Source organism: Sorex fumeus, unplaced genomic scaffold (assembly GCF_029834395.1).
Source record: "Sorex fumeus unplaced genomic scaffold, SorFum_2.1 ptg000022l, whole genome shotgun sequence".
Lineage (NCBI taxonomy): Eukaryota > Metazoa > Chordata > Mammalia > Eulipotyphla > Soricidae > Sorex > Sorex fumeus.
In genome coordinates this window covers 478408-505030 of record NW_026606079.1, presented here as the reverse complement: position 1 = coordinate 505030, position 26623 = coordinate 478408, and the positions used below count along the sequence as shown (strand labels likewise).

At 56.0% G+C, this 26623-nt stretch overlaps 1 protein-coding gene across 1 annotated transcript in view; it reads right to left on the bottom strand.

Moving 5' to 3' along the window:
- WDR25 (WD repeat domain 25) overlaps positions 1–26623 on the bottom strand; it is a 98774-nt gene that overhangs the window by 14830 nt on the left and 57321 nt on the right. The window contains exons 3-4 of the mRNA XM_056113687.1: positions 21081–21228; positions 11936–12066 (exon numbers count right to left, since the gene is read on the bottom strand). Of these exons, the coding sequence (XP_055969662.1) occupies positions 11936–12066; positions 21081–21228 (279 nt within the window). The remainder of the gene's footprint in view (positions 1–11935; positions 12067–21080; positions 21229–26623) is intronic.

Here is a 26623-nt window from a genome sequence, read left to right as displayed (position 1 = left end):
ATGTTTGACTAACCAAACTTTGGTCATCAAAGAAACGAAAGTAAGATGCAGTCAGACACTACCGCATATCCAGTAGAAAGACTAAAATGGAAAAGATAGAGTGCAAATTAGTGAGACTGGTTGTAGTTGGTTTGGGGGCCACACCTGGAAGTGCTCAGGGTTTTGCCCTGACTCCGTGCTCAGAGATCACTCCTGGTGGTGTCCAGAAATCATATGCGGTGCTGGGGATAGAACCAAGGCCGTGCACGAGGCAAGAGCCTTACCCTCCCGGAACTAGTTACTCAGCCCCAAGTGTTGGTAAAACTGTCAAGAGACTGAATTTCTCCTGCACTAACAGGAATGCAAAATGACACAACCAGCAGGAAACAGTTTGGCAATTTATTAGGAATTTTAATCATTTACCTACCATGCCACTTAGCAATTCTGTTCCCAGTTAATTGAACAATAAAAATTAAAATATACATCCACACACAAGACTTATGAATATTCATAGCAGCTTCATTTAAAATAACCCCAAACTAGAGACAACCCCAAATGTTTGATTAACTTAACTTCAGTCATCAGAGAAATAAAAGTAAAACACAATCAGGTACTACTGTATATCCATTAGAAAGAATACACTGGAAACCACTCACCGGCAACGGGTGATGGAAAAGTACTATAAACAGGCAATGGGACCAAGATTCTGGAAGACCCAGATAGATGCCAATCTGAGTGGAATGACACCAGGCACTGAGCCAACACATCTTGGGAAAGGTTCTTACAACCTTGTGGTGTCAGCAGGGGTCCAATCTGGGGTCCTTGCATGGGCTCCCTCCCTGGCCCTCAGTCTAGCTGCTTTTTAAAAAAATGACCCTGGTCTGTTTTTAGAAGCCACTCTGGAGATTTAGGAGATTAGCTGCTGGCCTAGTAGCAGCCACAACTGACACATGCTATAGAGATGTTGATACTTTGAAACAAATGTGTTAGAAACCCACTTCATAATGATAAATTATTTTTAAAAAAGAGGAAAAAGCCCTAATTAGATACTATTGGAGACTACTAGCAAGCCTTTCATATCTCTCAGTGGTCTGGGCATTATTATCAATTGGAATGGAAAAAGCACAAAACATTTACAGTCATCAGGGCGAAATGGAATGGAGAAAAAACATCCTTAATATCTATGGGCAATACTGGGATTGCAGTTAACAGAAGAAGTCCTCTTTGCGGTATTCCCGGCTTGCTACTAGTCTATATGCAGGACTAGAGACCCAAGAACCTTGGCAACCCATCTGGAAGTTAAAACAGGGTGCCAGTTGCCTGGAGGTCCTTCAAATGGTCTGTCAACTTTGTTGTATATTGAGGGTTTTTTTTTTTCCGGTTTAAAAAAGTTTCTGTAAAGTGTTCTGTGGGGAGGAGAGATGTTAATTCTCCTTGTCAGGTGGGGCCGGAAGCATTCCTGGGTGGGACCAGCTAAAACCGAGCAGCAGGCCTTGGCCCAGCCACCGGAAGAGGAATCACAGCTCAACAACACACATCTGGCCCTGCAGCCCCAACTCAGTCCCGTCTGCCAACGGGCCCAGGAGGTATCGGAGGCTGTGCCAGAGGGGAGTGAAGGAGACTCGTGCTCTCCTACCTAGAGGCGGGGTTTCTATAGAAACCACGGGAGAATGACATTTCCGAGAGCACACAGCGTCCCCACTGGTCTCCGCTGGCTTGCGGCACGCACCCATCAGCCTTCAAAGAGGGCCCGTGGCTCACTTTTAAAATAGGTACAGCGCGTACAAAGCACCTGCCGCCAACGTTTCCAAGGAAACAGAGGCCCAAGACACCCTCTCTAACTTCATTAGCATCTAACACACCCTAACGAGGCTTCGCTGCGGTGCGTCTGACCGCCATCTGCTGGGCAAGGACACTGTCCTGTTCGGGATGGAGCGCCCACTCCCTCCCGTGGGGCGCGCAGCTCCACGTCACAGCCTGAAAACTGCCCAGCACGTAAGGACAGTGAGCACCTGTGTGCACATGCACGCGCGCACACACACACTCACACACATGCATGCACACACATGCACACATTCATACACACTCACACACACACACTAAACACACGCACAAATACACACACACATCCACACACACACCACACACACGCATGCACACATTCACACACACACTAAACACACGCACAAATCCACACACACATCCACACTCACATACACACTACACACACGCATGCAAACATTTACACACACATACATACAAACATGCACACTCACACACACACACACACACTCATACAGAAGCGCACATTCACACACAGCCACACACAGACACACACGCCCTTCCCCATGCCCACACCTGGATTCCCTTGGCCCCTGCGGCTGCCCTCCTGGTGCCTGAGACGCCCTGCCCTGATCAGCCACAGAGAACACGCCTGTGCATGCAGTGAAGCCCCCCGTGAACCCCCCAGCTCCCACACCCACCCAGCAGATCAGCAGCTCCTTCCCCCAGGGCCTCGGTCTACACAGCGCCCACCACTGTCTCTGCACCCTTTAGCTGTGAGCTGGGGCCTCACTGTCCTCCGGAGACCTTGGTTTGTGGGCTTCACTAGAAGAATCTATACCACTGGGCACTGGAGGAAGTCGGAGTGCAAGGAGCCCCCCAAGGAGCCTGACTGGAGAAGGGCGCTGACCACTCAGCACAGGGTGGCCACTGACCCTGGAGGATGGCGCTGACCACTCAGCACAGGGTGGCCACTGATCCTAGGGGAGGGCACTGACCATTCAGCACAGGGTGGCCCTGGGGAACAGCACTGACCATTCAGCACAGTTGAATCTGCTGACCCTGGAGGACGGTGCTGACCACTCAGCACAGTGGCGTCCCCTGGACCTTTCTCTTCTGGCTAAAAGCAGAGCAGAGCCCAGCACCTGCCCGTCACCCCGAGAACAGAGACACCAAATGTGGGGACTCACCCAGGCACCTCCTTCCCCTGGAGGTGGGGTGGCCATGGCGGGGCTGGCCACAAAGCTGCTCTGGGCAGCTCAGAAAGGAGGGTAGGTCCCACATGTCCTACCTGGGGCAGGGGCCATGGCACAGGTCCTTCCCCTGGGCTTCCCCTGGGCCAGTGCAGGCCGGGCAGACCCTCCTCTGTCTTGCTGACCAGTGAGTGGGCACTAAGGGGGCAGGTTCCTGGTGAGCCCAACCCAGCCCACTCCAGCTGCCTTCCCGCTTGCTCACTAAGTGATAATTAATCTCTCTCTTAAAGTGTGCACGGTTACATCCATGTCCGGCCTCTGATCTGCCTGGGACGGCCCAGTGACCGTGCTGCTCAGAGTGTCAGCGAGAGTCAACACCTGACACTCGGGGCCAGCGACCCACGCAGCCTGGTGGGCAGATCAGTGGATAGCACTTGGCTGTCAGTAGCGTGCCGCCTGCCAGCACCCACTCCTGGAGGGCACAGCCATGGGCATCAGTGGACACGCTGCGCCCACGCAGCAGCTCAGGGCCGAGCCAGTGACCGCTGAGGGGCCGGATGAGGTGAGGGGCTGGGGGCAGAGCTGGAGAAGCCGGCGGGAGAGAGTAGCTGCTCAATTAGTGCTCACTGGCCTTGGAGCACATCAGAACCTGAGCACGGAGAGGCCAGCACGTGGGGGACCGTGAAATTCTAAATGACGGGCACGGCGCGCAGGGGATGGGAAGAGACGCCGAAACAGACAATTACATGTGTATCTGCGCCGTGGAGCCTCTCAAGTGAAAAATTGGTTTTCCTCACTTTACAACAAAGCTACGAATCATAAAACGGGGTCCTAACCATGCAGCAACCCCCGCCCCGCAGGAGCCTGGCTTCACCTGCAAAGAGAGCCCTGGGCAGACGCGGTTCTGGGCACCCCCCCCCACACATACACAGGGGAGCAGCAGTGGGGGGCGGGACTGCCCACCCTCCAGCCCGCTTGTTTGTACCGGTTTCTCCCTCAGAAAGCAGCCAGATGGTGCAGAAACGCCACCTGCACCGTGACAGGCCCACTCACAGCCCACCCCCTCTCCGGGGTAGAAGAACCCCCAAACCCTGTAATAAGCTCCACATCTGGGCGCCTTCCCCAGAGCTGTCGGCCCGCATCCCCTAACACAGGAAACGCCAAGATATTAAAAACACCCACGCCGGAGAAGCAGACCGGTGGGATGCACTGGGGCATACTGGGTAATTAATATAAATTAGACTTTCCAAAACTATTAACAAGACGGAAACGCTAATGATATTAAGTCGGGGGAGAACATAAAAATGTAAATACATGCATGCAAGGAGGGCGGGGGCGTGGCGGCCATGGAGGCCATGGCCAGGCTGGGATTCGGGGGTCCAGCCTTGTGTGTCCCACATGCTCGGCGGACCACGTCCTGCTCCTGGTCAGCAGCATGAAGGTCTCAGGGGGCTCAGGCCTGCACCCTGGGGTCCGGGTGAACCTTTCCACAGACCTGCACCCCAATCGGCAATCAGGGTGGTCCTGATTCAGCTCAGCAGCCCTCCCGGGCAAGCGCCTTTTCTCCTTTCCTGCAGGACAAAATCGATCACTTTTCACTCTACTGAGTCCTACTACCAGAGCCAGAGAGGAAGCTGAGTGTGCCAAGCACAGACAGCGGCACCCACAGGGTCCCCCAACACCTCCAGGGCTTTCTCCTAGGCACCAAAAGCTCGAAGTTGTCCCGCACCAACGTGGCCCATGAGCCAAAGAAAGGGAGAACACCCCCTCAGACCAGCAGGTCAAGGCTTCTGACGTGAGAGTCTCGGGCTGCTGCCCGTCACAGCCATGGAGACACAAGCCGGAAAATCCCCTCGCTGGTCGGAAATGACACAGGAAGTGTCTAGATAATGCAGAGGTCAAAGAGAGAGCAAAAATGAAAAGGGGGAAAGCAATTTTTCATGAAATTTAAAAAACCCAAACAGAGACAGTCGGTCACAGCTGTGGCACCCGCTAGGTGTGAGGGAAAGGTGGAGACTAAGACAGGCCTGAAGAACAAGCATTTGCATGCAGGCTGACTGCGCGTCACCCCTGAATGCCCAGAAAGGACCCTCGCCCTGACCCCCGGCCCCAGCACCGCTCCTGCTCCCATCTACTCCCAAAGTGGGACTGGAAGTTGGGCCGGAGACGGAGGACAGCAGAGCGTTTGCCTTGCGTGCGGCTGGCCCAGGTTCAATCCCCGGCACCCCACACGGTCCCCTGAGCCCCTGAGCACAGAGCCAGGAGTAAGGCCTCAGCAATGTCTGGTGTGTGCCCTGCTGTTCCCCCACTAAAAAAGTTGGACTAGAAGCAAACTCAGAACTGCAAAAGTTACAAACAGTGCAAGGAAAAAGTCTCTGTGATATGCAGCAGACAAGACAAATGGAGAGTAAGGAACCCTCGTCAGTATACCCCCAAGCCCAGAACCACTGCCCGAGACCAGGGCACCCTCCTGAGCATCTCACCCCCCTAAATGCACCCAGCACCCAGCATGGCCAGGGGAGGTGGATGGAAACTCCTAGAGTCACCGACAGGAGCTGTGAGAACCCCCCACCTCCTGGGGGCACAGCAAAGCTCCAGAAGGCTGCCAGGGCGCCCAGACCACGGCCCCAGGACCCTCACCCCGGAGAGTCACTGCTGTATCCCCAGCGGGTCCCAAGCCTTATCCAGGAAGGCAGGAAGGAAGGGAAGAGGGGCGGGGGGATGCCCCCAGGGATGCAGGCCAGGGCCCAGCAAGTGAACTGCTGGGCCGTGAAGTGTGTGCTGTATGTTGTGTACTGTGTGTGTAAAGTGTGTGCTGTATGTGTGTCATGTATTGTGCTGTGTATGTGCCATATGTGCTGTGTGTACTGTATGTACTGTATGTGTGTTGTGTGTGTGCTGTGTGCTGTGTGCTGTGTGCTGTGTATGTGCTGTGTGTGTGCACTGTGTGTGCGCTGTGTGTGTGCTATGTGTGCTCTGTGTGCTGTGTGTGTGCGCCATGTGCTGTGTGTGCTGTGTATGCTTGCGTGTGCTGTGTGTGTGTTGTGCTGAGCTGGGTGACTCATACCCAGGTCTGGGCTGGCCCTGCTTAGAGATGAGGGTCACTGAGCCGCAGCCCTCAACCCCTCCCGACGCCCAGTCCCCGCCCAGGAGTCTGCCTTCCTGGCTTGAGGTGGGCAGGAGCGAGGAGGGGCCACTGACCCGCAGGAGCAGCACGTCGGGACTCGAGGCTGCGGTGCAGGAAGAGGTCGGCCTCCAGTGTCAGATGCTTGCAGAGAGAAGCACCACGCACAGCGAATGGTGGCCTGTAGCCCCAGTGAGCATTGCCAGACCCAATTCCCAGAGCATCTGCTCCAGAAGGGGCGGCGGGGTGCTCAGAGGACACACAAGCAGAACCAACCACCGGCCCAACAGCCCCACCCACGGAAGGTGGCGAGGAAGTGGGGCAGCACCCGCTCTCCAGCCCCACTGTCAGGCGCCCCAGATCTGCCAGAGGTGCCCCAATTCAGGGCCCAAGGGTGCCCCGCTGAAGTGACGCATGGATGCTCCGTGATCCCATCAGGCGAGAGGTAGGATCACTGACACGTAGCATCATTTCTGTTGGGTTTTGGTCTGTTTTGGGGGGCGACAACCCCTGTGCTCAGAAATTACTCTCGGCAGGGTTCAGGGACCTATGAAATGCCCTGTGCAGGTAAGGGCCCTACCCCCCAGAACAACTTCTCTGGCCCCTATGCAATAAGATTTTTTTTTTGGCTTTTTGGGTCACACCCGGCGATGCACAGGGGTTCCTCCTGGCTCTGCACTCAGGAATTACTCCCGGCGGTGCTCAGGGGACCATATGGGACGCTGGGAATCGAACCTGGGTCAGCCGCATGCAAGGCAAACGCCCTACCCGCTGTGCTATTGCTCCAGCCCCGTATGCAATAAGATTTTTAAGCTCTGTAAGAAATTGCGTACAAGTCTGATTCATGACACCAGGCGGAAGTTTGCTTTTGATGCCTTCTGTCATCCAGAAGGAAACCTGGGGGTCCCGGGGTGGTGGGCAAGGCAAAAACTAAGGTCCACGTTCTGGCACGTTGGCAGAGCCAGTCAGGGTCCTACAAGGCCAGAAAACGAGGGGGGGCCAGTGACTCCACGCAGCCCCGAGGAAATAGCAGGGAGCCGTCCCCCAGGGGAGGGCTATGGCAGGACCTCCTGCGTGCTCCAGCTCGGCACACAGGCTGCTCTACTGGGAGCTCACTTCCTCCGCACTGGCCCCAGGAGGCCTGTGTCTGTTGTGTGTGTGCTGTCTGTCCAGTATGAGCTGCCACTGCTGCCCTGGGAACGTGTGTGGTTCCCCCCCCCCCCATGCAGGTGACAGTATCTGGAGGTGGACCTCAAGGGGGAATTAGGGCAGTTAGCAGAGGGAGTGGGGGTGAGGGGGAGCTGGGTTCTGAGAGACTGTCACGCCAGGAATGGAGCCCTCCGAGACCCCACCTGCAGAGCCCCATCCCCAACTTCCGGGTGGCGAGAAATGGACTGTTGCGGGGTGAGCCGCCCCATCTGGTCTCCACTGCAGCACCCTAACAGGAGCCCTGGGTGCTCCCCGAGCGTGGGAAGCCCGGCCGCCAGGCTGCCCGCGGGTCCGGGGCCCTCACTCTGGAACCCCCCATGAATCACCAGCGGGGAGAGCTGCAGGAGGAAGAAGGCCAGCCCAGGTCAAAGGCCGCTCTGCCAGGGAAGGCCCCCAGTGACAGGCCACAGACGTCCCAGTTCAGGAGTACAACTATGCTCAAGGGGAGTCGGACGCCGTGGTGTCTGGGTGCCATGGAACCTGCAGCCCATGAAGCCAAGAGCTCTGGGGTGGGGGATGGGGGTGCTTCATCAGCAAACCAGGACAGGGCAGCTGCCAGAAAGGGAGCAGCGGGAGCCAAGAGGCCCATTTTGTGCCATGAAACGGGCTGGCCTGGAAAAGTCCAGATCTCCACATCCGTCATCTGACGAAGCTGAAGGAGCCGAGAAATCACAGGGTGGGACGGCCGATGGCGGGGCCTCTGCCCTCCCACCCGGCTGGCTGCACGGCCTTGCCAGGGGCAGCACCAGCCAGTAGCCCCGAGTGTCCGCGCGCCCCTAGCAGCCGGCTGAGGAAGGAGACTGGGTGTGGGACAGTCCAGCTGCCCACGCAGGAGCCTGTGTGTCACGGGATACCTGGGAAGACACGACTCCCGTGCCCTGAGTGGAAGGAGGCTCTGGACAGAGGTGGCCACGCAGGGCAGAGCAAGGGGCACCCACGTCCTCAGCCACAGCAGGAACAGCTCTGCCACCAGCACTCACACACTCACCCACACCTGGTGGGGTCGACTAGCAGAAGGCCCTTGTGGCAGTGGCACTGCTGGCCACGTGCCCTACTCCCCTCCGTGGCCCCCACACACAGCAGCAAGGGCCTGCGTGTACGTGTACACCTGTAGGTGTTCCAATAAAACTTTATTTGTTACATGAACAGGTGGCAGACCTGGCTATGGATCGCTGACTACTAATCCCCACCCCATCTATTTTATTCACTTGCTTATTTATTTGGGGTTTTTGGGGCCACACCCAGCCGTGCTCAGGGCTTCCTCCTGGCTCTGTGCTCAGGAACCATTCCTGGCAAGGCTAAGAGGGCCATATAGGATGCCAGGGATTGAACCCAGGTTGCTTGTGTGCAAGGCAAGCACACCACCCACGGTGCTGCCTCCCCAGCACCTTGACTTTAAGTAGAACAGGGGAGAGGAAGGGAGAGAGGCAGTGCAGGAAAGAAAGGGGGGAGGGATGGAGGGGGTGGTCTAGAGATAGTGTGAAGGGCTAGAGCCCTTGGAATATTCCAAGGGGGTCACAAGTAAAAATCAGGTACTGGATGCGGGGGGAGGGCACCCCAGCAGAAGACTCCAGCGTGATAGAACAGGGAGACCACAGGAAGGAAACAGGTCAGAAATGGCCACAACTGGGCAAAGGTGACGATCCCAGGGTCACAGCACACGGCTGGCAGGTGAGATCCCAGGTTCAATGCCCAAAACAGCAAAGATGAACAGGAAGGAGGGAGGGGAGAGACATTGCGAGTCCGACCTGGAGAAACGGGTCACGGAGGGGAGTCAGGGTCCCTGCGGGGGACCTGCTCTGGGGGACTGTTAGAAAGGGGCCGCCCAGGCCTGCCTGAAGGGACACAGTGCAGGGACAGCCCATGCCACCATGAGAGAAAGGAGGCGGGTCGGCACAAAGCCTGCCTGACACCTGCCCTGTACACACACACACGCGCGATCACAATCACGCTTGATCACACACATGCAGTCACACTCACACAACCACGCACAGTCACACAAATCTCACATGCCACCACACACACCATCTCTCACAGACACATGCAGTGAACACACGCAATGCACGGCACGGAGGGTCACCGTGTCCTAGAAGTCCCCCCCCCCACCGCCCCTATCCCCTAAGTTTCCAGCTTCCTCACGTGCTCACATGCTGCTTCCAAACAAGGGCCCGTCTCCACCTGGAGCGTCCCGCGGGCACACAGCCCGGGCGGGAGGAGAATCCAGCACCAGGGACAGCGCCTTGGCCAAGAGGTGCCAGGGAGGCGCTTCGGGAATGGGTGGGGCTGAAGCAGCACTTGGGAGCCCATGGCCAGCCCCACGAGACACCTTGGGAGGAGCCCTGTGGCCCAGAGGGCGGGGGCAGGCAGTTGGCAAACAGAAAGTGAAGACAAACTTGCTCCCTTTGCCCAGTTGCGGAGAGACTCGCTCCCACTCCCGCAGTGACATCTGCTCCCAACTGCATCCGTGGAACTGGGCAGCTGGTGACGCTCACCCACTCTGGGCTCCAGCTCCTTCCCTGGAGGGTCTGCCACAGACCCCCACTGGCCCCAGACTGATCCTGTCCTAGAGTCCCAGCGTGACCACAACTCATCCGTGTAGTTCCACAAAAGCGAAGTTTCACTGTATATGGGAGTGTGATGGGGAGGAAGGGGGGAGGTTGGGGAGAAGACACAGGGGGGAGGGCACCGGCCTTGCGCATGGCTAATCTGGGTTCGATCACCAGAACCCCAAAGGGTCCCCTGAGCCCACCGGGAGTCGAGAGTAGTCCTGACTCCCGTCAGGTGTGGCGCAAACACCCCCAACCAAAAGAGTGATTTTATTTTTAAGTGCACTTACTTTTTTTGCTGACTGGTGCTACCCAGGGAACCCTTTACTAAGAAAGCAGAGGCTGGGGGGCCCCTCAGAAGCCCAGCAGCCCCGCTGGGAGCTGGAGCAGTAGTAGAGAGGGGAAGGTGTTTGCCCTGCACGCAGCTGAACCTGGTTCGGTCCCCGGCATCCCATAAGGTCCCCCGAGTAACGCAAGGAGTAATTTCTGAGTGCAGAGCCAGGCGTAACCTCTGAGCAGCGTCAGGTGAGGCCCAAAAAGCAAAAAAAAAAAAAAAAAAAAGAGCAAGCAACCCTGCTGGTAGCATGGGTGGGGAAAGCACTCTGCAGATGGTGTGCGCGCGCGCACACACACACACACACACACACACACACACACACACACACGGCAGACCATGGGACATGGCCCTGTGCGGGTCCCTGAGAGCCTCTGACACAGCAAAGAGCAGGGGCCCCAGACCCACCCCCAGACAGGAAACGGCACACTGGCATCCACCCACATCTCTTCTTGCAGGGCAAGCTGAGGCTGTCCCACTGGCTGTGCCCCTGTCCCATACTGAGGGTCTGCTCAGGTCTGACCCTGAGTTCCTCTTCCAGCCGGACCCTGGTGCCCCTGGTGCCCTGGCCCAGACATTTCCCAGGGTTCCTCATCGCCAATTCAGACCGGAAACCGTGGCACTGAAGGCTTCGACCAGCACCTGTGCCACACACCCACCACCAAGCACCACCTCCCTCACCTCCTGAGTGCTCCCCTCTCCTCCCTCACCTCCTCTTTGAGTGCTCACCTCTCCTCTCCCACCTCTGTGTCTCCTTCCCCTGAGTGCTTGTCTCTCCCCCACCTCGGGTACCTCCTCTCCTTGAGTGTAAGCTAAGTGCTAGTGTCCCTGGCACCAGGCCCAGATCAAGGTGAGGTGAGAGCAGAGAGAAATGCCCCCTCCAGAGGGAGGGGAGAAGTGGGCACCTGGCTGAGCCATGCCACCTGCAAGGGCAGGGAAGGTGCAGGGCGGGGAGGACCCTGAGCCAGGGGTGGGCAGCCCTGCAGGAGAGGCTGTCAGAGCTGCCCCAAGAAGAGGAGGTGGTGCTCCTGTCAAGGGGGTGCAGGAGGATCCCAGGGTCTTGCGGCCACTTGGGGACACTGGCTGGGGGGACAGGAGAGCCGGAGGGGCATGGACGGAGCAGTACCCAGCAGGAGGGCGCCACCCCGGAAGCTGTGAGGGGATGCCCTGCAGGAAGGGGCCACGGGGTGCAATGGAGATGACGGTGGGGCCGGAAGCCTGGGAAAGAATGAAGCAAGGAGGACCCCCAGGCTGGACCAAGCCCCCAGGGGCCAGGAGCTGCCACGTGTCATGCTGAGTGGGGAAAGGCACAGCGACGGACGGCAGGCTGAGGGTAGGGAGGGAAAATAAATGGCTTTTCTGTGGATGAGCACTGAGCAGCTCTGAAGCCGGGGAGCACTCACTCCACTGGGGGCACCCTGAGGGAGCACAGCACCACCCCAGCACGAGCTGGGAGCACTGGCTCTGTCTCGCTGAATGCAGCCCTGCCTCTCCCCTTCCCTCCCCCACACCGCCACCCCCCACCGGGTGCAGGCACCAGGGGTGGCAGAGACAGGGGACAAGGCCCCCCCAGGCCTTCCTCCTCTGCGCTTGGAGACTCGTCAGCGCAGAGGGAAGGTGAGCGCGGGCCTGGGGGGCTCAGGGCTGAGGGGGATGAGGCGGCCGGAAGCCAGGCTCCAGCCTGGGACACGGGGTCAGGAGGGGTCCCTGGCCACTTCCCGGCGGTCCCCCACAGGCAAGTGGAGCAGGGCGCGCCCACGGGGCCTACCTTGCCAATCCGCACATCCCAGGCTTTGATCTCAGAGCTGAAGCCCCCACACACGAAGACGCTGGGCTCTTTGGGGTGAAACTTCAAGGCGGTGACACGGAAGTCACTCCGACCGGTAAGCAACTGGGCTCCTGAAACAGACGTGGGAGAGCGGTCAGACGGTCGGAGAGCGAGGCCTGGTGCTGCGAGCGCACGGAAACCGGCCTCTCAGTGCCGGGGGCCCGGGCTGGCCCCTGGGCACTCCCACCCTGGAGAGAAACAGCACTTGTGCTCACTCTGGGACCATCCCCTACTTGGTTACAGAGCCCCCAGGCCGGGGCCCGAGCAATGGTGTCGCCCCCTTCTGCAGGCCCCTAACACAAGCGCCCGTGCCCCTTCTCAGCAGGCAGGAAAGCAGGGCTCAGGGCAGTGACCAGTCCAGGCCCACGCGGACACTGCTCTGGGGGGCTCCGAGCAACAGAAGGACGGCCTGGGGTCCGCCGTCTGGCCCTCACTCCTGGATCACAAGGGGGTCACGCGAGTGCAGGGGGGCTGCTGGCCCGGACGTGGGTGCACGGGGTGGAACAGACGCGTCAGCGTCTCACGGGTTCCAAGGGCTGGACGGCACCTGGTCTTCTGCCATCACCATCAAGGCTGTAGCCATCACCCCAAGGATCCTCCCTATCCTCCCTAAGGACATGACACAAGCGTGGGGGAACGGCCTTCGTGCACGACAGCTCAGACCTCGGCCGTGGGGAAGGGGGACCCAGGAGGGAGGACCTCCCGATCCACGCCTCGCTGCTGCCCCCACGCTGCCCCGGCTGCCAGGACCCGCCCGCGCAGCCCTGAACCCTGGAGCGGCGAGCGGCGAGGAAATGAAAGCCATCCGTCAGGGCGAGAGCCACGCGACAGCCGGCCCTTTGCAGGTGCAGAGCCACAGGACCCACACGCAGGTCAGGCCGCGGGTCCACGTGTGAGTGCCCGGCCGAGAGACACGTTCCCAGGAGGAACGAGACGAGGGGAAAGCACATGCCCTGTACGCCGCCAACCCGGGTTCAATCTCTGGCATCCCACATGGTCACCCGAGCCCCGCCGGGAGTGAACCCTGAGCACTGCCAGGTGTGGCCCAAAGCAGAGAACCAGCATCTCAGAGGGGTTTTGACTGAGTCCTTTACAAGAGCAGGACGTCAGCCACCTCTCTGCGCCCAGCCAGGACAGGACTGGACCGCCTCCCTCCTCTGTATGGGATGGGAGAATGGGGCAGTGGGTTTTGTTGTGTTTTTTTTTTTTATTTTGGGGGCCACACCCAGCGATGTACAGGGTTTACTCCTGGCTTTGCACTCAGGAATTACTCCTGGTGGTGCTCGGGGGGCCGTATGGAATGCTGGGAGTCGAACCTGGGTTGGCCGCATGCAATGCAAACGCCCTGACCGCCGTGCTATCACTCCAGCCCCTCATACACAAGTTTTTCAAGTAGCTTTTACATGTGTGAAATGCAGATAGTAAGGGGGGAAGTGACTGAAGTCATGAGAACTGCAAATTCTGTCTAGAAAACTGGGTTCGCGTGGGAGGGGGTTGGGAGGGCCCAGGGACACTTGTGGGAGGGAAGTGGGCTCTCTAGTGGGCACAGGAAATGTAGGGCTATCGTACTGAAAACCCCCCATCTTGACAAACACAGGGGGAAGGGCAGGGGTGGGGCCTGACCTGCTTCCCAGCACAGGAGGTGACCCAGCTCCTTCCAGCACTGCAGGGGGCAGAGGGCACTCCTGGGGGGGGGGCTCCCTCTGTCCACCACAGATGCCCAGGGCGCCAGCACCTCCGGCTGCCCCTGCAGATCTCCTGCATTCTCAACAACCCGATTCCAAATGCAGCCAAGGGCTGGTGTGACGGGTTCTAAAGCTGACGGAAAGGTTCCAGCTCCCAGGTCGGGGTGCAGAGACCAGAGTGTTCATAAGCGACACTGACATTCACACTGGTTTGGGCAATCCGTGACAACAGGGGGTGGCGAGATTGCACAGCGGGGAGGGCTCTCCCCCTGCATGCGGCTGACCCGGGTTCAACCCCGACACCCCACGTGGTCCCCCAAGCTACCACCAGGAGTGACCCTGAGAGCAGAGCACCGATTTTGGGGGGAGCAGTTACTCCTCTCCCTCATGCGTGGCGGTGTAACTCCAGAACGTGGACACAATGCGATGTCCCGAGAAAGAAGGAACCCCCTGAGGAGCCGGCGGCAGGGCTGCATCTAGGCCTGGGCCCCGCCACCCTCCCCAGCCAGCAGACGGCCGCCAGACCAGAGCCACCCGTCAGGGGGAGCGGTGCCCGCTGCCCCTCCGCCTCTGCCCCTTCTTCCTGTCGGCTCTCACACCCCTTAACTGAGGGCGTCGGCAGGCACCTGCGGTCTGGTACAGTGAACCCAGCACCGGGAGGAGAGAGAGAGACAGACAGAGACAGAGAGACACAGAGACAGAGAGACAGAGACAGCTGTGAGTGATCAGAAGAAAATGCTCTTCCCAGCTCTGCCAGAAGGCACCCAGGGGCGACCCAGGGCCAGGAACCGTGAGAGGCGAGTGTGGGTGTCGCTGAGCCACAGCTCAGGGAAAATGGCCCAGGAGTAGCCTCGGGAGGGGCAGGGCAGGAGGCCTTTGTCCTCCCATCCTCCCATCCGTGCCCCTCTGACACTCGCGTCCCCCGCAGCGACTCCGCCTGGCCCTCGATGGCTGTCTCGCTGCCTTCGGCCACGAGACTCGCAGCCTGCTTATGATCATTACGGAAAATTCGAAAATTCTACTTATTCACTGTGCGCTGCTTCTGAGAGAGAGAGCTTTCAAATATTGAAGCCACAAACATAGCTCCGTAATGAGTGGGGTACAGCAAACTCCACTGTGATAAGGACCCCGCGGGGCCCCCTTAGCATTGGGGGGAACCGTTTCTTTCCCTTCGTGCGTCAATAAGGACACACAAAAGCTCTGAATCATCATGAAAGCAAAAGCACACTGCTAGCTGCGTGCGGGCAAGGCATTTGTTCTTGTGGCACCGTTGTCACGACAGGGCGTCCTCCCCATTCCACTGTCGCTGCGACAAGTCACTGGGGGGTGCCTACCAGGGACTTCTCAGAGCCCCCGCACCCCTTTTCTGTCTCGGGCGGAGTCATCACTGCCCTGGGAGCATCCACAAATCAGGGTTGGGTTGCAGAGGGGCCCTTCTTCCCTCAGCCGGGAACACGCGGGCATCTGCACAGGTACAGAAACACCCGGCAGGCTGGCAACCTCGGGAGGAAGATGGCGCCCGATACCCCCAGGCCCACTTTACAGCTGGGTATCGCGAGGACATGGCTCCTGGGGAAAGGGGCTGGGGCCCCACGCCCCACCTCGCCAGCCCACAGGCTCTCTGTGACCTTGTTTCTCCTGGGCTCTGGTCACGGCCACGCAGGGACAGTGAGGACGGGAGGCCGAGGCTGTGCCCCAGGCAGGCGGCCTGTGACTCATGGCACTGGGATCAATCTGTCACACTCGCCCTCTGGGAAGGATTCAGCCAGCTGTAAATCCAGCCACCCTGACTCAAAGCTCGTGAGGAAAGGAGCTTACCAACTTTCAGATGAGTCCCCGGGAGCCAGACAACGGGACCATCTCAGCCGGGTGAGGAGGGGAGCGTGAGAACCAGCACACGAGGCGGGTGGGGGGGGGGGGGCGGGCAGGCGGGGGGCCCAGGACACAGATGCCATGGCCACACGGGGCTCGAGGCTGGGGCGGGAGGTCCCCAAGCGCTCGCTCAGATCCCAGGCCGGCCCAGGGAGCACCGGGCCTACAAAGGCACAGACATGAGGAAGGGAAACACAGCAGGAACAGGTGGACGGACGGACAGACAGGCAGATGGCACCAGGACTAACCTTTACCTAACCCAAGGGCCAGCCTGGCCTCAGCACAAGAGGATGGGCTGGACACGGGCTATAGAAGGATCTCGGCACTGTCCAAGGAGCGAGAGGGGCTGGCTGAGGGTCTTCACCTCTAGTTTCAATAACAGCTTCCAGCTGAGCTATCCCTGCAGGTGCTGCCACCAAGTGGGAGCACCACAGTCTGCCGTGGGAGCACCACAGCCAGCCGAGGGAGCACCGCAGCCTGCCGTAGGAGCACCACAGCCTGCCAGGGAAGCAGCAAAGTTTGCTGCGGGAGTATCACAGCCAGTCAGGGGAGCACCACAGCCTGCCTCGGGAGCACCACCGCCAGCTGCGAGAGCACCAACACCAACTGAAGTGGCTTCTCCCATCTGAGCCTCTCCTCACACTTGGCCGCAACAGGGGCATCTGTGGGGTCCTCTGGGGTGGGGGGGGGGAGTTCCTGCACTGATGTCCTGGGCAGGCCACACAGAGAGAAGCAGACCAAAGCCCAGGAAGGGGGATGGTGGGCCCTGCTTGGTCAGGGCTGAGGGCCTAGGGGGAGGAGCACTGCGTTTGCAGCCACCCGGCCCTGAAGCCCTCCCGTCTAGGGATGAGGGCCCGGGTGGGGGTGCCGGGATCCACAGAGGGGACTGGTGGCCCCCACGCCGCCATGGCCCAATGCACCAGAGACGCTCCGTGAGGAAGATTACAGACTGAAACAGGAGCGCCGAAAAGAATTAATCTGTGAGCAGATTTTATTTAAGCGTTGATTCATGGCTCTTCCCTAACCCAACAGCCCGTCAGAACTATAAATTAACGAGATAAAGTGGCGCTGGCCCTCCATATTTCAGGCTGGTATTGACGGCTCCGAATCCACGGATTTTAAACTGTATTGATTGAGGACACCAGGATAAATGGCCTTGGCGCCAAATTCCCATTAACGACAATGGCCACCGAGCGACTAATTCCCAGAGCGCTGCCGTGAGAATGCCCCACGCTGCCTTCCCCAGCAGGGAGCTCTAATTAGATTGAAATGAAAAAGCCAGATCACCAAGGGCAGAAAAGAGAGCGCAGACGCCGGGCTGAGAAAGGACAAGATAAGTCAAACCAGGACGAGCCCTCGGGGCCGCACAAGCCCACCTAGCCTTAGCCAGGCTAGGATTCGGAGCTGACCAAGACATGGGGAGCTCCCCACAGCCCAGGGGGAGTGCACGGCAGGAGGGGGCGGGCGGGGAGGGTGGCTGGTTCTGTCTTGTCCCCCTCACAGAGCAGCTACTTCCAGCCGTGTGCATGGCTAAGGGAGTCATGGAGACCAAGGGGCAGGCCCAGGAGCCCTCACACTGGCCAGGGGGCCCCCACAGTAGCCAGTCACAGTGCACTCAGCAGGAGAGGCCTCCCCAGGGGCTGGATGGCTCCCCAAAGGGACAGTCTTGTCCCAGCAATGGGCCCTGCCTGACCCCCAAGGAGGTCCTTGATAGGAACCAAGGAATGAGTGATTGAATGAATGAGTGAATGAATGAAGAGCCTTCCAGTGGTTGAACCACATGCTGATCACAGTCCCAGCAACGTGTGCAGAGGAAATCCTCCGTGTCACCTCCCCAACTGGATGGCCAAGCTCAGGAGGGCAAAGGTCATGTACTTCTGGTACACCTCCCCTGGGGAGAAGGGCAGCCTGGCCCCAGCGCCGCCATTGGGATGGACCTGCAGTCTCCACTCAGGTGCCACCAGCCCCACCCACGCCTGCTAGGAGCAACCAGGGACCTGGGCCCCAACGCCACGCAGCACGGTCTCTGTACCAGAGCAGCAGCCCCACTGCCATCTAGTGACGCGTCCCCAACACCCGCATAAAGACACAGACACACACACACACACACACACACACACACACACACATGCTTATATACAACATGCATTCTCCCGTATGTGCTCATACACAAACACACACTTACATAAAACACACATGCACTCATACTCACAAATACATGTTTACATAAAACATACGTGCACCTCATGCTCACATGCACACACACACACACACATACACTTACATAATACATACCTACTCATGCTTAATATACACTCACTGTGGCACTGCACCGTAGCACTGTCCTCCCGTTGCTCATCAATTTGCTCGAGCGGGCCCAGTAACGTCTCCATCGTGAGACTTGTTGTCACTGTGTTTGGTATATTGAATATGTCACGGGGAGCTTGCCAGGCTTTGCCATGTGGGTGAGATACTCTCGGTAGCTTGCTAGGCTCTCCAAGAGGAGCACAGGAATCGAACCCAACTTGGCCTGGCCAGCTGCGTGCAAGGCAAACGCCCTACCGCTGTGCTGTCGCTCCAGCCCGATACATTCACACTCATACACACAAATACATGCTTACATAAAACACATACAAATACATGCTTATAAAACATACATGCACTCATGCTCACATATGCACATATATACTCTCAAATATAAATACACACAGAAATACATGCTTACAAAAAACATACACACACTCATGCTCATGTATGCACACATACTTTCACATATACACAAACACACGCTCACATACACACAAATATATGTTTACATAAAACATACACTCATGCTCACGTATGCACACATACACTTTCACATATACACAAATACATGCTCACACATACACAAATACATGTTTACATAAAACATACACTCATGCTCACACTCATACACACACAAATACATGCTTACATAAAATATACATACACACTTATGCTCACATATGCACTAATACACACACTCATATACATGCTTACATAAAACATATACACTCATGCTTTCATACACATTCCTACACTCTTCCATACACACAAATACACTCTTACGTAAAAATGCACACATTCATGCTCACTGGCATACTCACACACACTCTCACGTACACATAGCTACATGCTTAACAAAACACACTTACATAAAACATGCATGCACACATACACAAACAGATACACACTACATAAAACATGCATGCAGACTCATGATCACGTACATACTCATACACACTCACACACAGATACACTTACATAAAACATATGCAAATTCATGCTCATGTACACACATACACAATGAGACATGCTTACAAAAAAACACTCATGCACACATACATCTACAGATACATGCTTACATAAAACATGCATGTATACTCACGATCATGTATATGCTCATACACATTCTCACATATAAACACAGATACATGATTACATAAAATATACATTCATTCTCACATACGAACTCATATACACACATACTCTAACACAAGTACACTCTTACATAAAAATATGCACACAATCATGGTCACATATTCACTCATGCACTCTTATATACACGCAAATATACTCTTACACAAAACATATACATACATCTATGCTCATACAACTCATAACACTTTTACACACATACACTCTTACATAATACACAAGCATGTTCACATACACACAGTCATACGCACACAAATACACTCTTACGTAAAACACACTTTCATACATACATATGCTCACATATGCACTCAACTCACTTTTCCATACATACACAAATACACTCTTACATACCACACTCATGCACACATACACACTCATATGTACATGCATATGCACATACACATGCATACTCTTACACATACACAGACGCAAAACACACATTTATTATATACAAACACAACCACAAACACACATATCCACTCTTAGAGAAGACTCATACATACACACACACATATGCACTTGTATACACACACACACACACAGGCACACATTTACACACACACTGCCCTGCATCTGATTCCACCGGGCCCAGGGAGATGGATGGTACCCAGCCCTGCTCTCCAATGAGCTTGCACTGGATTCGCTCCAGGCAGATCTCAGCCACTCAGTCTGGGCAGTCCCTGGAGAACACAGGAAGCTCCAATTCCTGTGCCCCCAGCTCACCTCCCCGGCTTCCCACACTCCCCCACACACCGTGCAGTTCAGCTATGTTCTCGGTGCCCCATCCTACTGAGAACCACCCTCTGCATCAAGAACGGTCCCTCTATTGACTCAGTGCACCTAACTCCTGCCTCAGCTTGGGTTTCACTTCCCCAGGAAGTCTTCCTGGAGCTCTCAGGCTAGGGAAAACCTAGTGTCTGCATCTTACCCGTATCACGACACCCCCCCCCAGTCCCAGCACTGCACCAGGAAACTCTGTCTTTGTGTCTCCTGAGCAGACGTGGGCATCTCTGTCTCCAAACGCCTGCTTTACTGGCCAGGCGAGCACGAGAGTGTCAGGTGAGACCTGGAACTGCACGTCTGTGTGCAGCCTGGCTCTGTGCCTCCTGCGATGCTCCCGGAATTGTGCAGAGATGCTCTAGGGGCACTGCCCACAAGAGTGGACACTGGAGGGCTGCAGAAGGCCAAGCATGCCGAGGTCCTGACGTCCCCGCATCCCCCGGTCTAGCTCAGCTGCCCAGCATATGTTCAGCCACAAGGCCCCTGGCTGGGTTAGGTGGCTCACTGGAAACAGGGGTCAGCCACACTGACCACAGAGGGGCCCCGTGGAGGCATGCTGGATGCCAGCAGTGACCTGGGTCTGGGCAGCGAGACACCCCCCCACGAGGATCACGCGTGACCATTCCATGATCTCCAGGAACAGTGGGAGACATGAGAGGCCAGAAAGCCAGCTGCACCCAAGCCCCCCTGCAGGGGCCACCCCAAAGCCACCGAGCTGGGGGCTGACGGAAACCCAGCTGGGTCAGAGGCTAAGGCCAGAACTGGGCTCCGTGTTCCACCCTGCCTTGCCCCAAGGCCCCCGGTGGGCCCGAGAGGCCAGTCCCCTGGGGACAGGACGCTCCTTCCCCTGGTGGCTCCCCTCCTCTCCCTGCTGGAGCCCCCCGGGGGTGCACTCCGTGCAGCTCCGCCTTCCCCAAATGCCTCCTGACATGACAGGGGGCAGAGCGGGTTAGAAGCTGTTCATCAGAGCCTTTTAACAACAACGCCGACGAGACTTCAAGACTGTCCCTGCCAAAGGCCACTGTGAAGCCAAATGTCCTTAGGTACAAAGTGCACATCACAGGTTGAGGGGAAAGCTGCCTCGGCCGCCTGCCCCCTTGGAGTGCTGCCCCAGGCTGGAACTGGCCGAGATCCCCCTGGAACCTCACCTGGACAGTCCTGGTCCTGGGGACGAGAAACACGCAGCAGACAGGAGCCTGTCCTCGGCCGTGACCCCCTCAGCCCCGCCCTGGGCCCCCCACCGCCGCCAGGAGGCCCCCCCAGCTGCCACTCGGGAGAGGGCGCCTCACCTGTCTCCAGGTCTGTGAGGTGCACGGTGAAATCGAAGCCGCCGCTGAGGATGCGCCGGCCACAGGGAGACCAGCGGGCGGCCCGCACCGCCTCACTGTGCAGAGAGTAAGTCTGCAGGCAGCTGCCCGTGTCCACGGCGTCCCACACCTACAAGGCAAAAGGCACCGGCTGTCACCAGCGGCTGAGCCCCCGCCTGCCCGTGCAGGGGAAAGGCACCCCTCATCGCCCCCCGGCTCCTGGGCAGCGGGGAGACCACGGCAGGGCCTCGCCCGCCAGCCCGGGCATCTGCTCACTCTGGCCCCGGGAGATGGACTGTCTGAGTCTGGGCTGGAGGCCACACTGGCCAGGCCAGCTCCCAAGTGCCCCCGAGAAGCCCACGGTCAGCCCTGCTGGGAGAAGAGCAAACACTCCCGTGGGTGAGCAGGCCAGCCTTCTAGAAGAGAAGCTTCTCGACGTCACAACCACGGTGTGGGCACCAGGCTGGCGCAGGATGCCCTGTGCTCAGGGAATGGTGTCCGAGATACTCTTCAGGCCCCAGGGGTGCTAGATCAGCTTCACACTGACTCCCAGGAAACCTCACAAGGCCAGGGAGCTGGAGCCCAAAGTGACCTGGCCTGGCAGACTCCCCAAAGCATCTGCCTCTGACCCCCCAGGAAGAAGGTCCTGCCCCCACAACGCCCGACCAGTGGCTCAGAGACTGGGAAATGGGGGAAAGCGGGTGAGGGAGATAGTAACAGAAGACCAGAATAAAGATAGAGGAAGGAGGGGCTGGAGCACTAGCACAGCAGGTAGGGTGTTTGCTTTGCACGCGGCCGACCCGGGTTCGAATCCCAGCATCTCGTATCCCCCTGAGTACCACCAGGGGTAATTCCTGAGTGCAGACCCAGGAGTGATCCCTGTGCATTGCCAGGTGTGACCCAAAAAGAAAAAAAAAGACAGAGGAAGGAGAGGGAAGAGATAAAGAGAAGAAAGAAAAGGCGAAGGGGTGGCGGAAGGAGGAGAGGGAGGGAGGGAAGGACAGAGAAGACCAAGAGGGGGAAGAGGAGGACAGGAGAAGAGGAGGAGGAAGAAGTCAGGAGCCAGGAGGTGGAGGGGAAAGTGCGGAGGAGGAAGGCTAAAACCCCAGCACCAGGCCCAAGTCGCACGGCAGGAAGTCGGGATTCTTGGCCAGGAATTCCTATTCCTTGTCCTGAACCACACAGGAACAATCTCGGAAACACAGGACATGCCTCAATCTGTAAATTGTCCAATGATTCCCCTCCAAGGTGATAAAGACGCGCAAGGATGGCGCTGGGATGGATACGGGCCGCCCATCCATCCGCCGCTGCCCCGAGCACCCAGGATGCTGATGGCTCTCCCTAACTGAGCTCAATGTCCACGGCCAGGGCTTAAAGATGAATTCCCGAACCCCGTGCCACGGGACATGCGGGCCTTTGTCAGTGGAGCAGCCAGAGCTCCCATCCCGCCTTCCCAGCCACCAGGACTCAAGTCTCCTGTCAAATGCTCAGGCCTGCTGTCACCATTCTACGTGGGCAACAGAACAGGACAAAACATACAGTCCCGTGGTCATGCCCTATTCGCTGCGTTTCCGTGCCTGCTCTCGGCAGGAGACTTCCTGTTTCAGCCACAGCGTTAGAAGAGAAACGGAAGAAAACAAGAGTCCCCCACCAGCACCTGGATCGTGGCACCTGGCCACCTCTCGGCCCTGGACATCGTGCTGGAGGAGACCAACCAGCCCCCAGCTCCGCAGACACCCCTTGGCCGGTGCCCGAGACGCCACCCCATGAGCCTTGGAGTTCTGGGGGTCCCTCAGAGCTTGTGAGAGTCAAGCTGGCCGAGCTGACCAGGGACACTGGCTTGAGAGACCAAGCAAAGCAGGGAAGCTCCTGGCCCCATCTGCAAGCCTATAGTTTGTAGCAGGAAAAAAAAATGTGCCTGTTTTTCATCTGGGGCTTTGGGGGGAGGTTTGGGTCACACCCAGCTGTGCTCAGGACTTCCAACTCCTGACTCTGTGCTCAAGGATCACTCCTGGCAGTGCTCAGGGGACGGAAGCGATTGATCACACACAGAGAGGTGCCGTGACTCCTAACTATGTCTCCGGCCCCTGCGCATCTTTTGTCAAATTTATCTCTAGTTACTTCATGTTCTGATGGTCCTGTAAATGGTTTTGACTTTTAAATAGAAGACTCCTCATTTCTAATATAATATATAAGGCCCTCCCGTTGATCATCGATTTGCTCGAGCGGGCCCAGTAACGTCTCCATTGGAGACTTTGTTGTTACTGTGTCTGGCATATCGAATACTCTCGGTAGCTTGCCGGGCTCTCCGAGAGGGGCGGAGGAATCGAACTCGGGTCGGCCGTGTTGGCCGCTTGTAAGGCGAACGCCCTACCCGCTGTGCTATCGCTCCAGCCCCCATATGCCAAACACAGTAACAACAAAGTCTCCAATGGAGACGTTACTGGGCCCTCATTTCTAGTATGCAGAAATAACAGTAATTTTTGTACACTGACTTAGGATTCTGCACTCCGGTTAAACCGTTGGTTCTAGAAGCCATTTGGCTTTGGGTCTAATAAACACAGGACTTTCGACCTAGGCAACTGGGCCTGCGAGCAGAGACCCACCTGCTCCCGCCCACCCACAGGCATTTCCTGCTTCTGTGCTGCTCAGGGCTGGACGAGTGGTCCACCCGTGCCTTCTCCTGAGCTTCCGGAGAAGACAGCCATAAGGGTCACTCATCAATTTAACAGGCTGACACCGTGTTGTGATTTATGTTCGTTAAGCCACAATCCAAGTGAGTGGCAAGGGGTGGCAGTGCGGTCAGCAGGTTAAGAAAATTCCCTTTGATGTCTCATTTGCAGAAAGTTTTTGAAAGTAAACAGTTTCAGAGAAATATGGAGTGAGAGAGAGACAGAGAGAGAGAGAAAGAGGGCAAGGGAGAGAAAGAGAGAGGGGGAGGGAGGGATGAAGGGAGAGGAGGAGGAGGAGGAGGAGGAGGAGAGAGAGAGAGAGAGAGAGAGAGAGAGAGAGAGACCATCTCAGGTTGAAATATGGGTGAGCCGAGAATCAGGCTGAGATGTTAGAAAATCTGAGGATAGAGAATGAGCTACAAATTTTAATATGGATCACAACCAGGGTGCTCAGGGCTTACTCCTGGCTCTGTGCTCAGGGATCACTCCAGGTGGTGCTCGAGGAAACATATGTAGTTCCAGGGATTGAACCCAGGGTCAGTCACATGCAAGGCAAGCTTCCTTTCCCCTGTACTATCACTCCAGCCCCATCACTGCAGAATTTTTAAAAGGGATCACGGCCAGAGGTGCTGAGGCAGGGGGTGCAGGGGAGATTCTCAGAGGCCACCAGAAGAACACCAGCAACGTTTTGGGGCCACAGAGGCTGCGGATGAAACACAGGGCTCACACATGTCTGCCCCATGAGCCATATCCTCAGTCCCTAAAGACCTTACCAAGAGTAATTGTTGGTTACTGCCAAATGCTATTTCTGTATCCTGACATGATTATAGGGATTTTTTTTTCTTTTCTATAACTCGCTAACATGCTGGATTACATTGATTTTTTTTCAAATACTAGACCAAGCATGCATTCCTGAGACAGGTATCACTTGGTCATGATATATTCAATAAACTAACCAGAGTTGGGTTGATGCGCCAACAGACAGTTACAGCTTTTGTGCGTGTGCGTGGGAGAGATAATGATCTGTCACGGTGCCTTTCTTGGTCTGGTACCAGATTCTTACAGAATGAGATGCGGTGTGTTTTTCCTCTGGAAGAATCCACAGAGAACTGTAAATCACCTTGAACTGCCACTAAAAAGTGCTTAAACAGTAGACATGTCCTGTCCTCTGATTCTGGGGAAAGTCTAGAATCAAGACACTGGTCGAGCTGGTCACTCGAGGGCCATGAGTGACGACACCATGTACAGTTCTCATAGCTGCTTGCCTCCCACTGGACCAGAGCCCACTCCATCGGCCCGTCCGCCTTTTCAGTTGCTCTTCTCTATAAAGGTCTCATAAAGAGACCCACATAAAGAGAAAGACACACTGGGCAGTTAGGAGTTCAAAGCTACAGACACACATTTTAACCCATAAGAAATCGGCATTATTTACTCATTAAAAGTTTGGTAGAAGTCCCCAGTGAAGTCACGTGGAGTTAGCTTAGTGGGAACTATGAATTCTAAGTTTAACTAAGAATTCTATTTCTCTCATAAATGCAGGGGGAGTAGGAGTTATCTGAATCTTTGCAAGTGAGCTTTATTTGGGTTTAATTTATGTCATCTAAGTTGTAGAATTCATTGGCATAAAGTTGATCATTAATATTACCATAATGTCCCCCTTTTAATAGCTCTATAATTATTATTAAATCATTTCTCTTCCTAATATTGGTAATTTGTATCTTTTTTCTTTTATTGCTGCCTAAAGATTTATCACTTCTGCTTATCTCAAAGAACCAGCTTTTGGTCTCAATGATTTTTCTCTATTGCATTTCCATCTCAATTATTTCTACTTTCACCCTTATCGCCTTTCTTTTTGCTTATTTTCGGTTGAATTTGCGCTGCCTTTTCTTGTGGCATGAAGTGGAAACTGAGATTATTGATTTGAGATTTCCTCCATTGTTAATGCAGGCACTTGCTATAATAAATCACCATCTGAGAAGCACTCTAGCTAGAAGTCACAAAACTTTTAATTTTGTGATTTCATTTGCATTCCATTCAAAATACTTTCTCCTATCTACATAGGGTCTTTCCTGCCTCCCTGGGATATCTGGAAGTGTATTATCTCGCTCCCAAATACCTGGGACTTCGCCAAACTTTTTCTATTATTATTTTTTCATTTAATTCCACTGTTATTAATAAACACTTTTAAGTATTTTGTTCTTTTAAAATTTACTGTGGCCTGTTTAATCTGTCACTGTCACTGTCCTCCCGTCATTCATCGATTTGCTTGAGCAGACCCAGTAACGTCTCTATTGTGACACTTGTTACTGTGTTTGGCATGTCAAATATGTCACGGGTATATACGTCACGGGTATATAGCTTGCCAGGCTTTGCCGTGCAGGCGAGATACTCTTGGTAGCTTGCCAGTCCCTCTGAGAGGGCCGGAGGAATCAAACTCGGGTCAGCCATGTCGGCCGCATGCAAGGCAAACGCCCTACCTGCTGTGCTATCGCTCCAGGTAATAATGGAGGCCTGTTTAATGGCCTCCATTATTATCTATAAGCATTTCTCAATGAGGGGCCATATGGTCATCTCTGGACCCCTGGATGTCTCAGGGGAAAACAGGTGGAAACTGTGTAAATATTGGGGGGGGGGGGGTCTGACACAAGGCTAGGGGGGCAACTGGTAGGACAGGGACCACAGCAAGGAAACAAGGCCAGAGGGGCTGCAGCTGCCAAGGGCCGAGACAGTGCTCTCAGTAACACTGGAAGGACTTGGACGGTGACCAGAGTGTCCTACACGTGTCAGTTAGGTCAAGCTGGGTGATAACATCATCCAAACCTTCTATACTGATTTTCTGTCTACTTGGTCTAT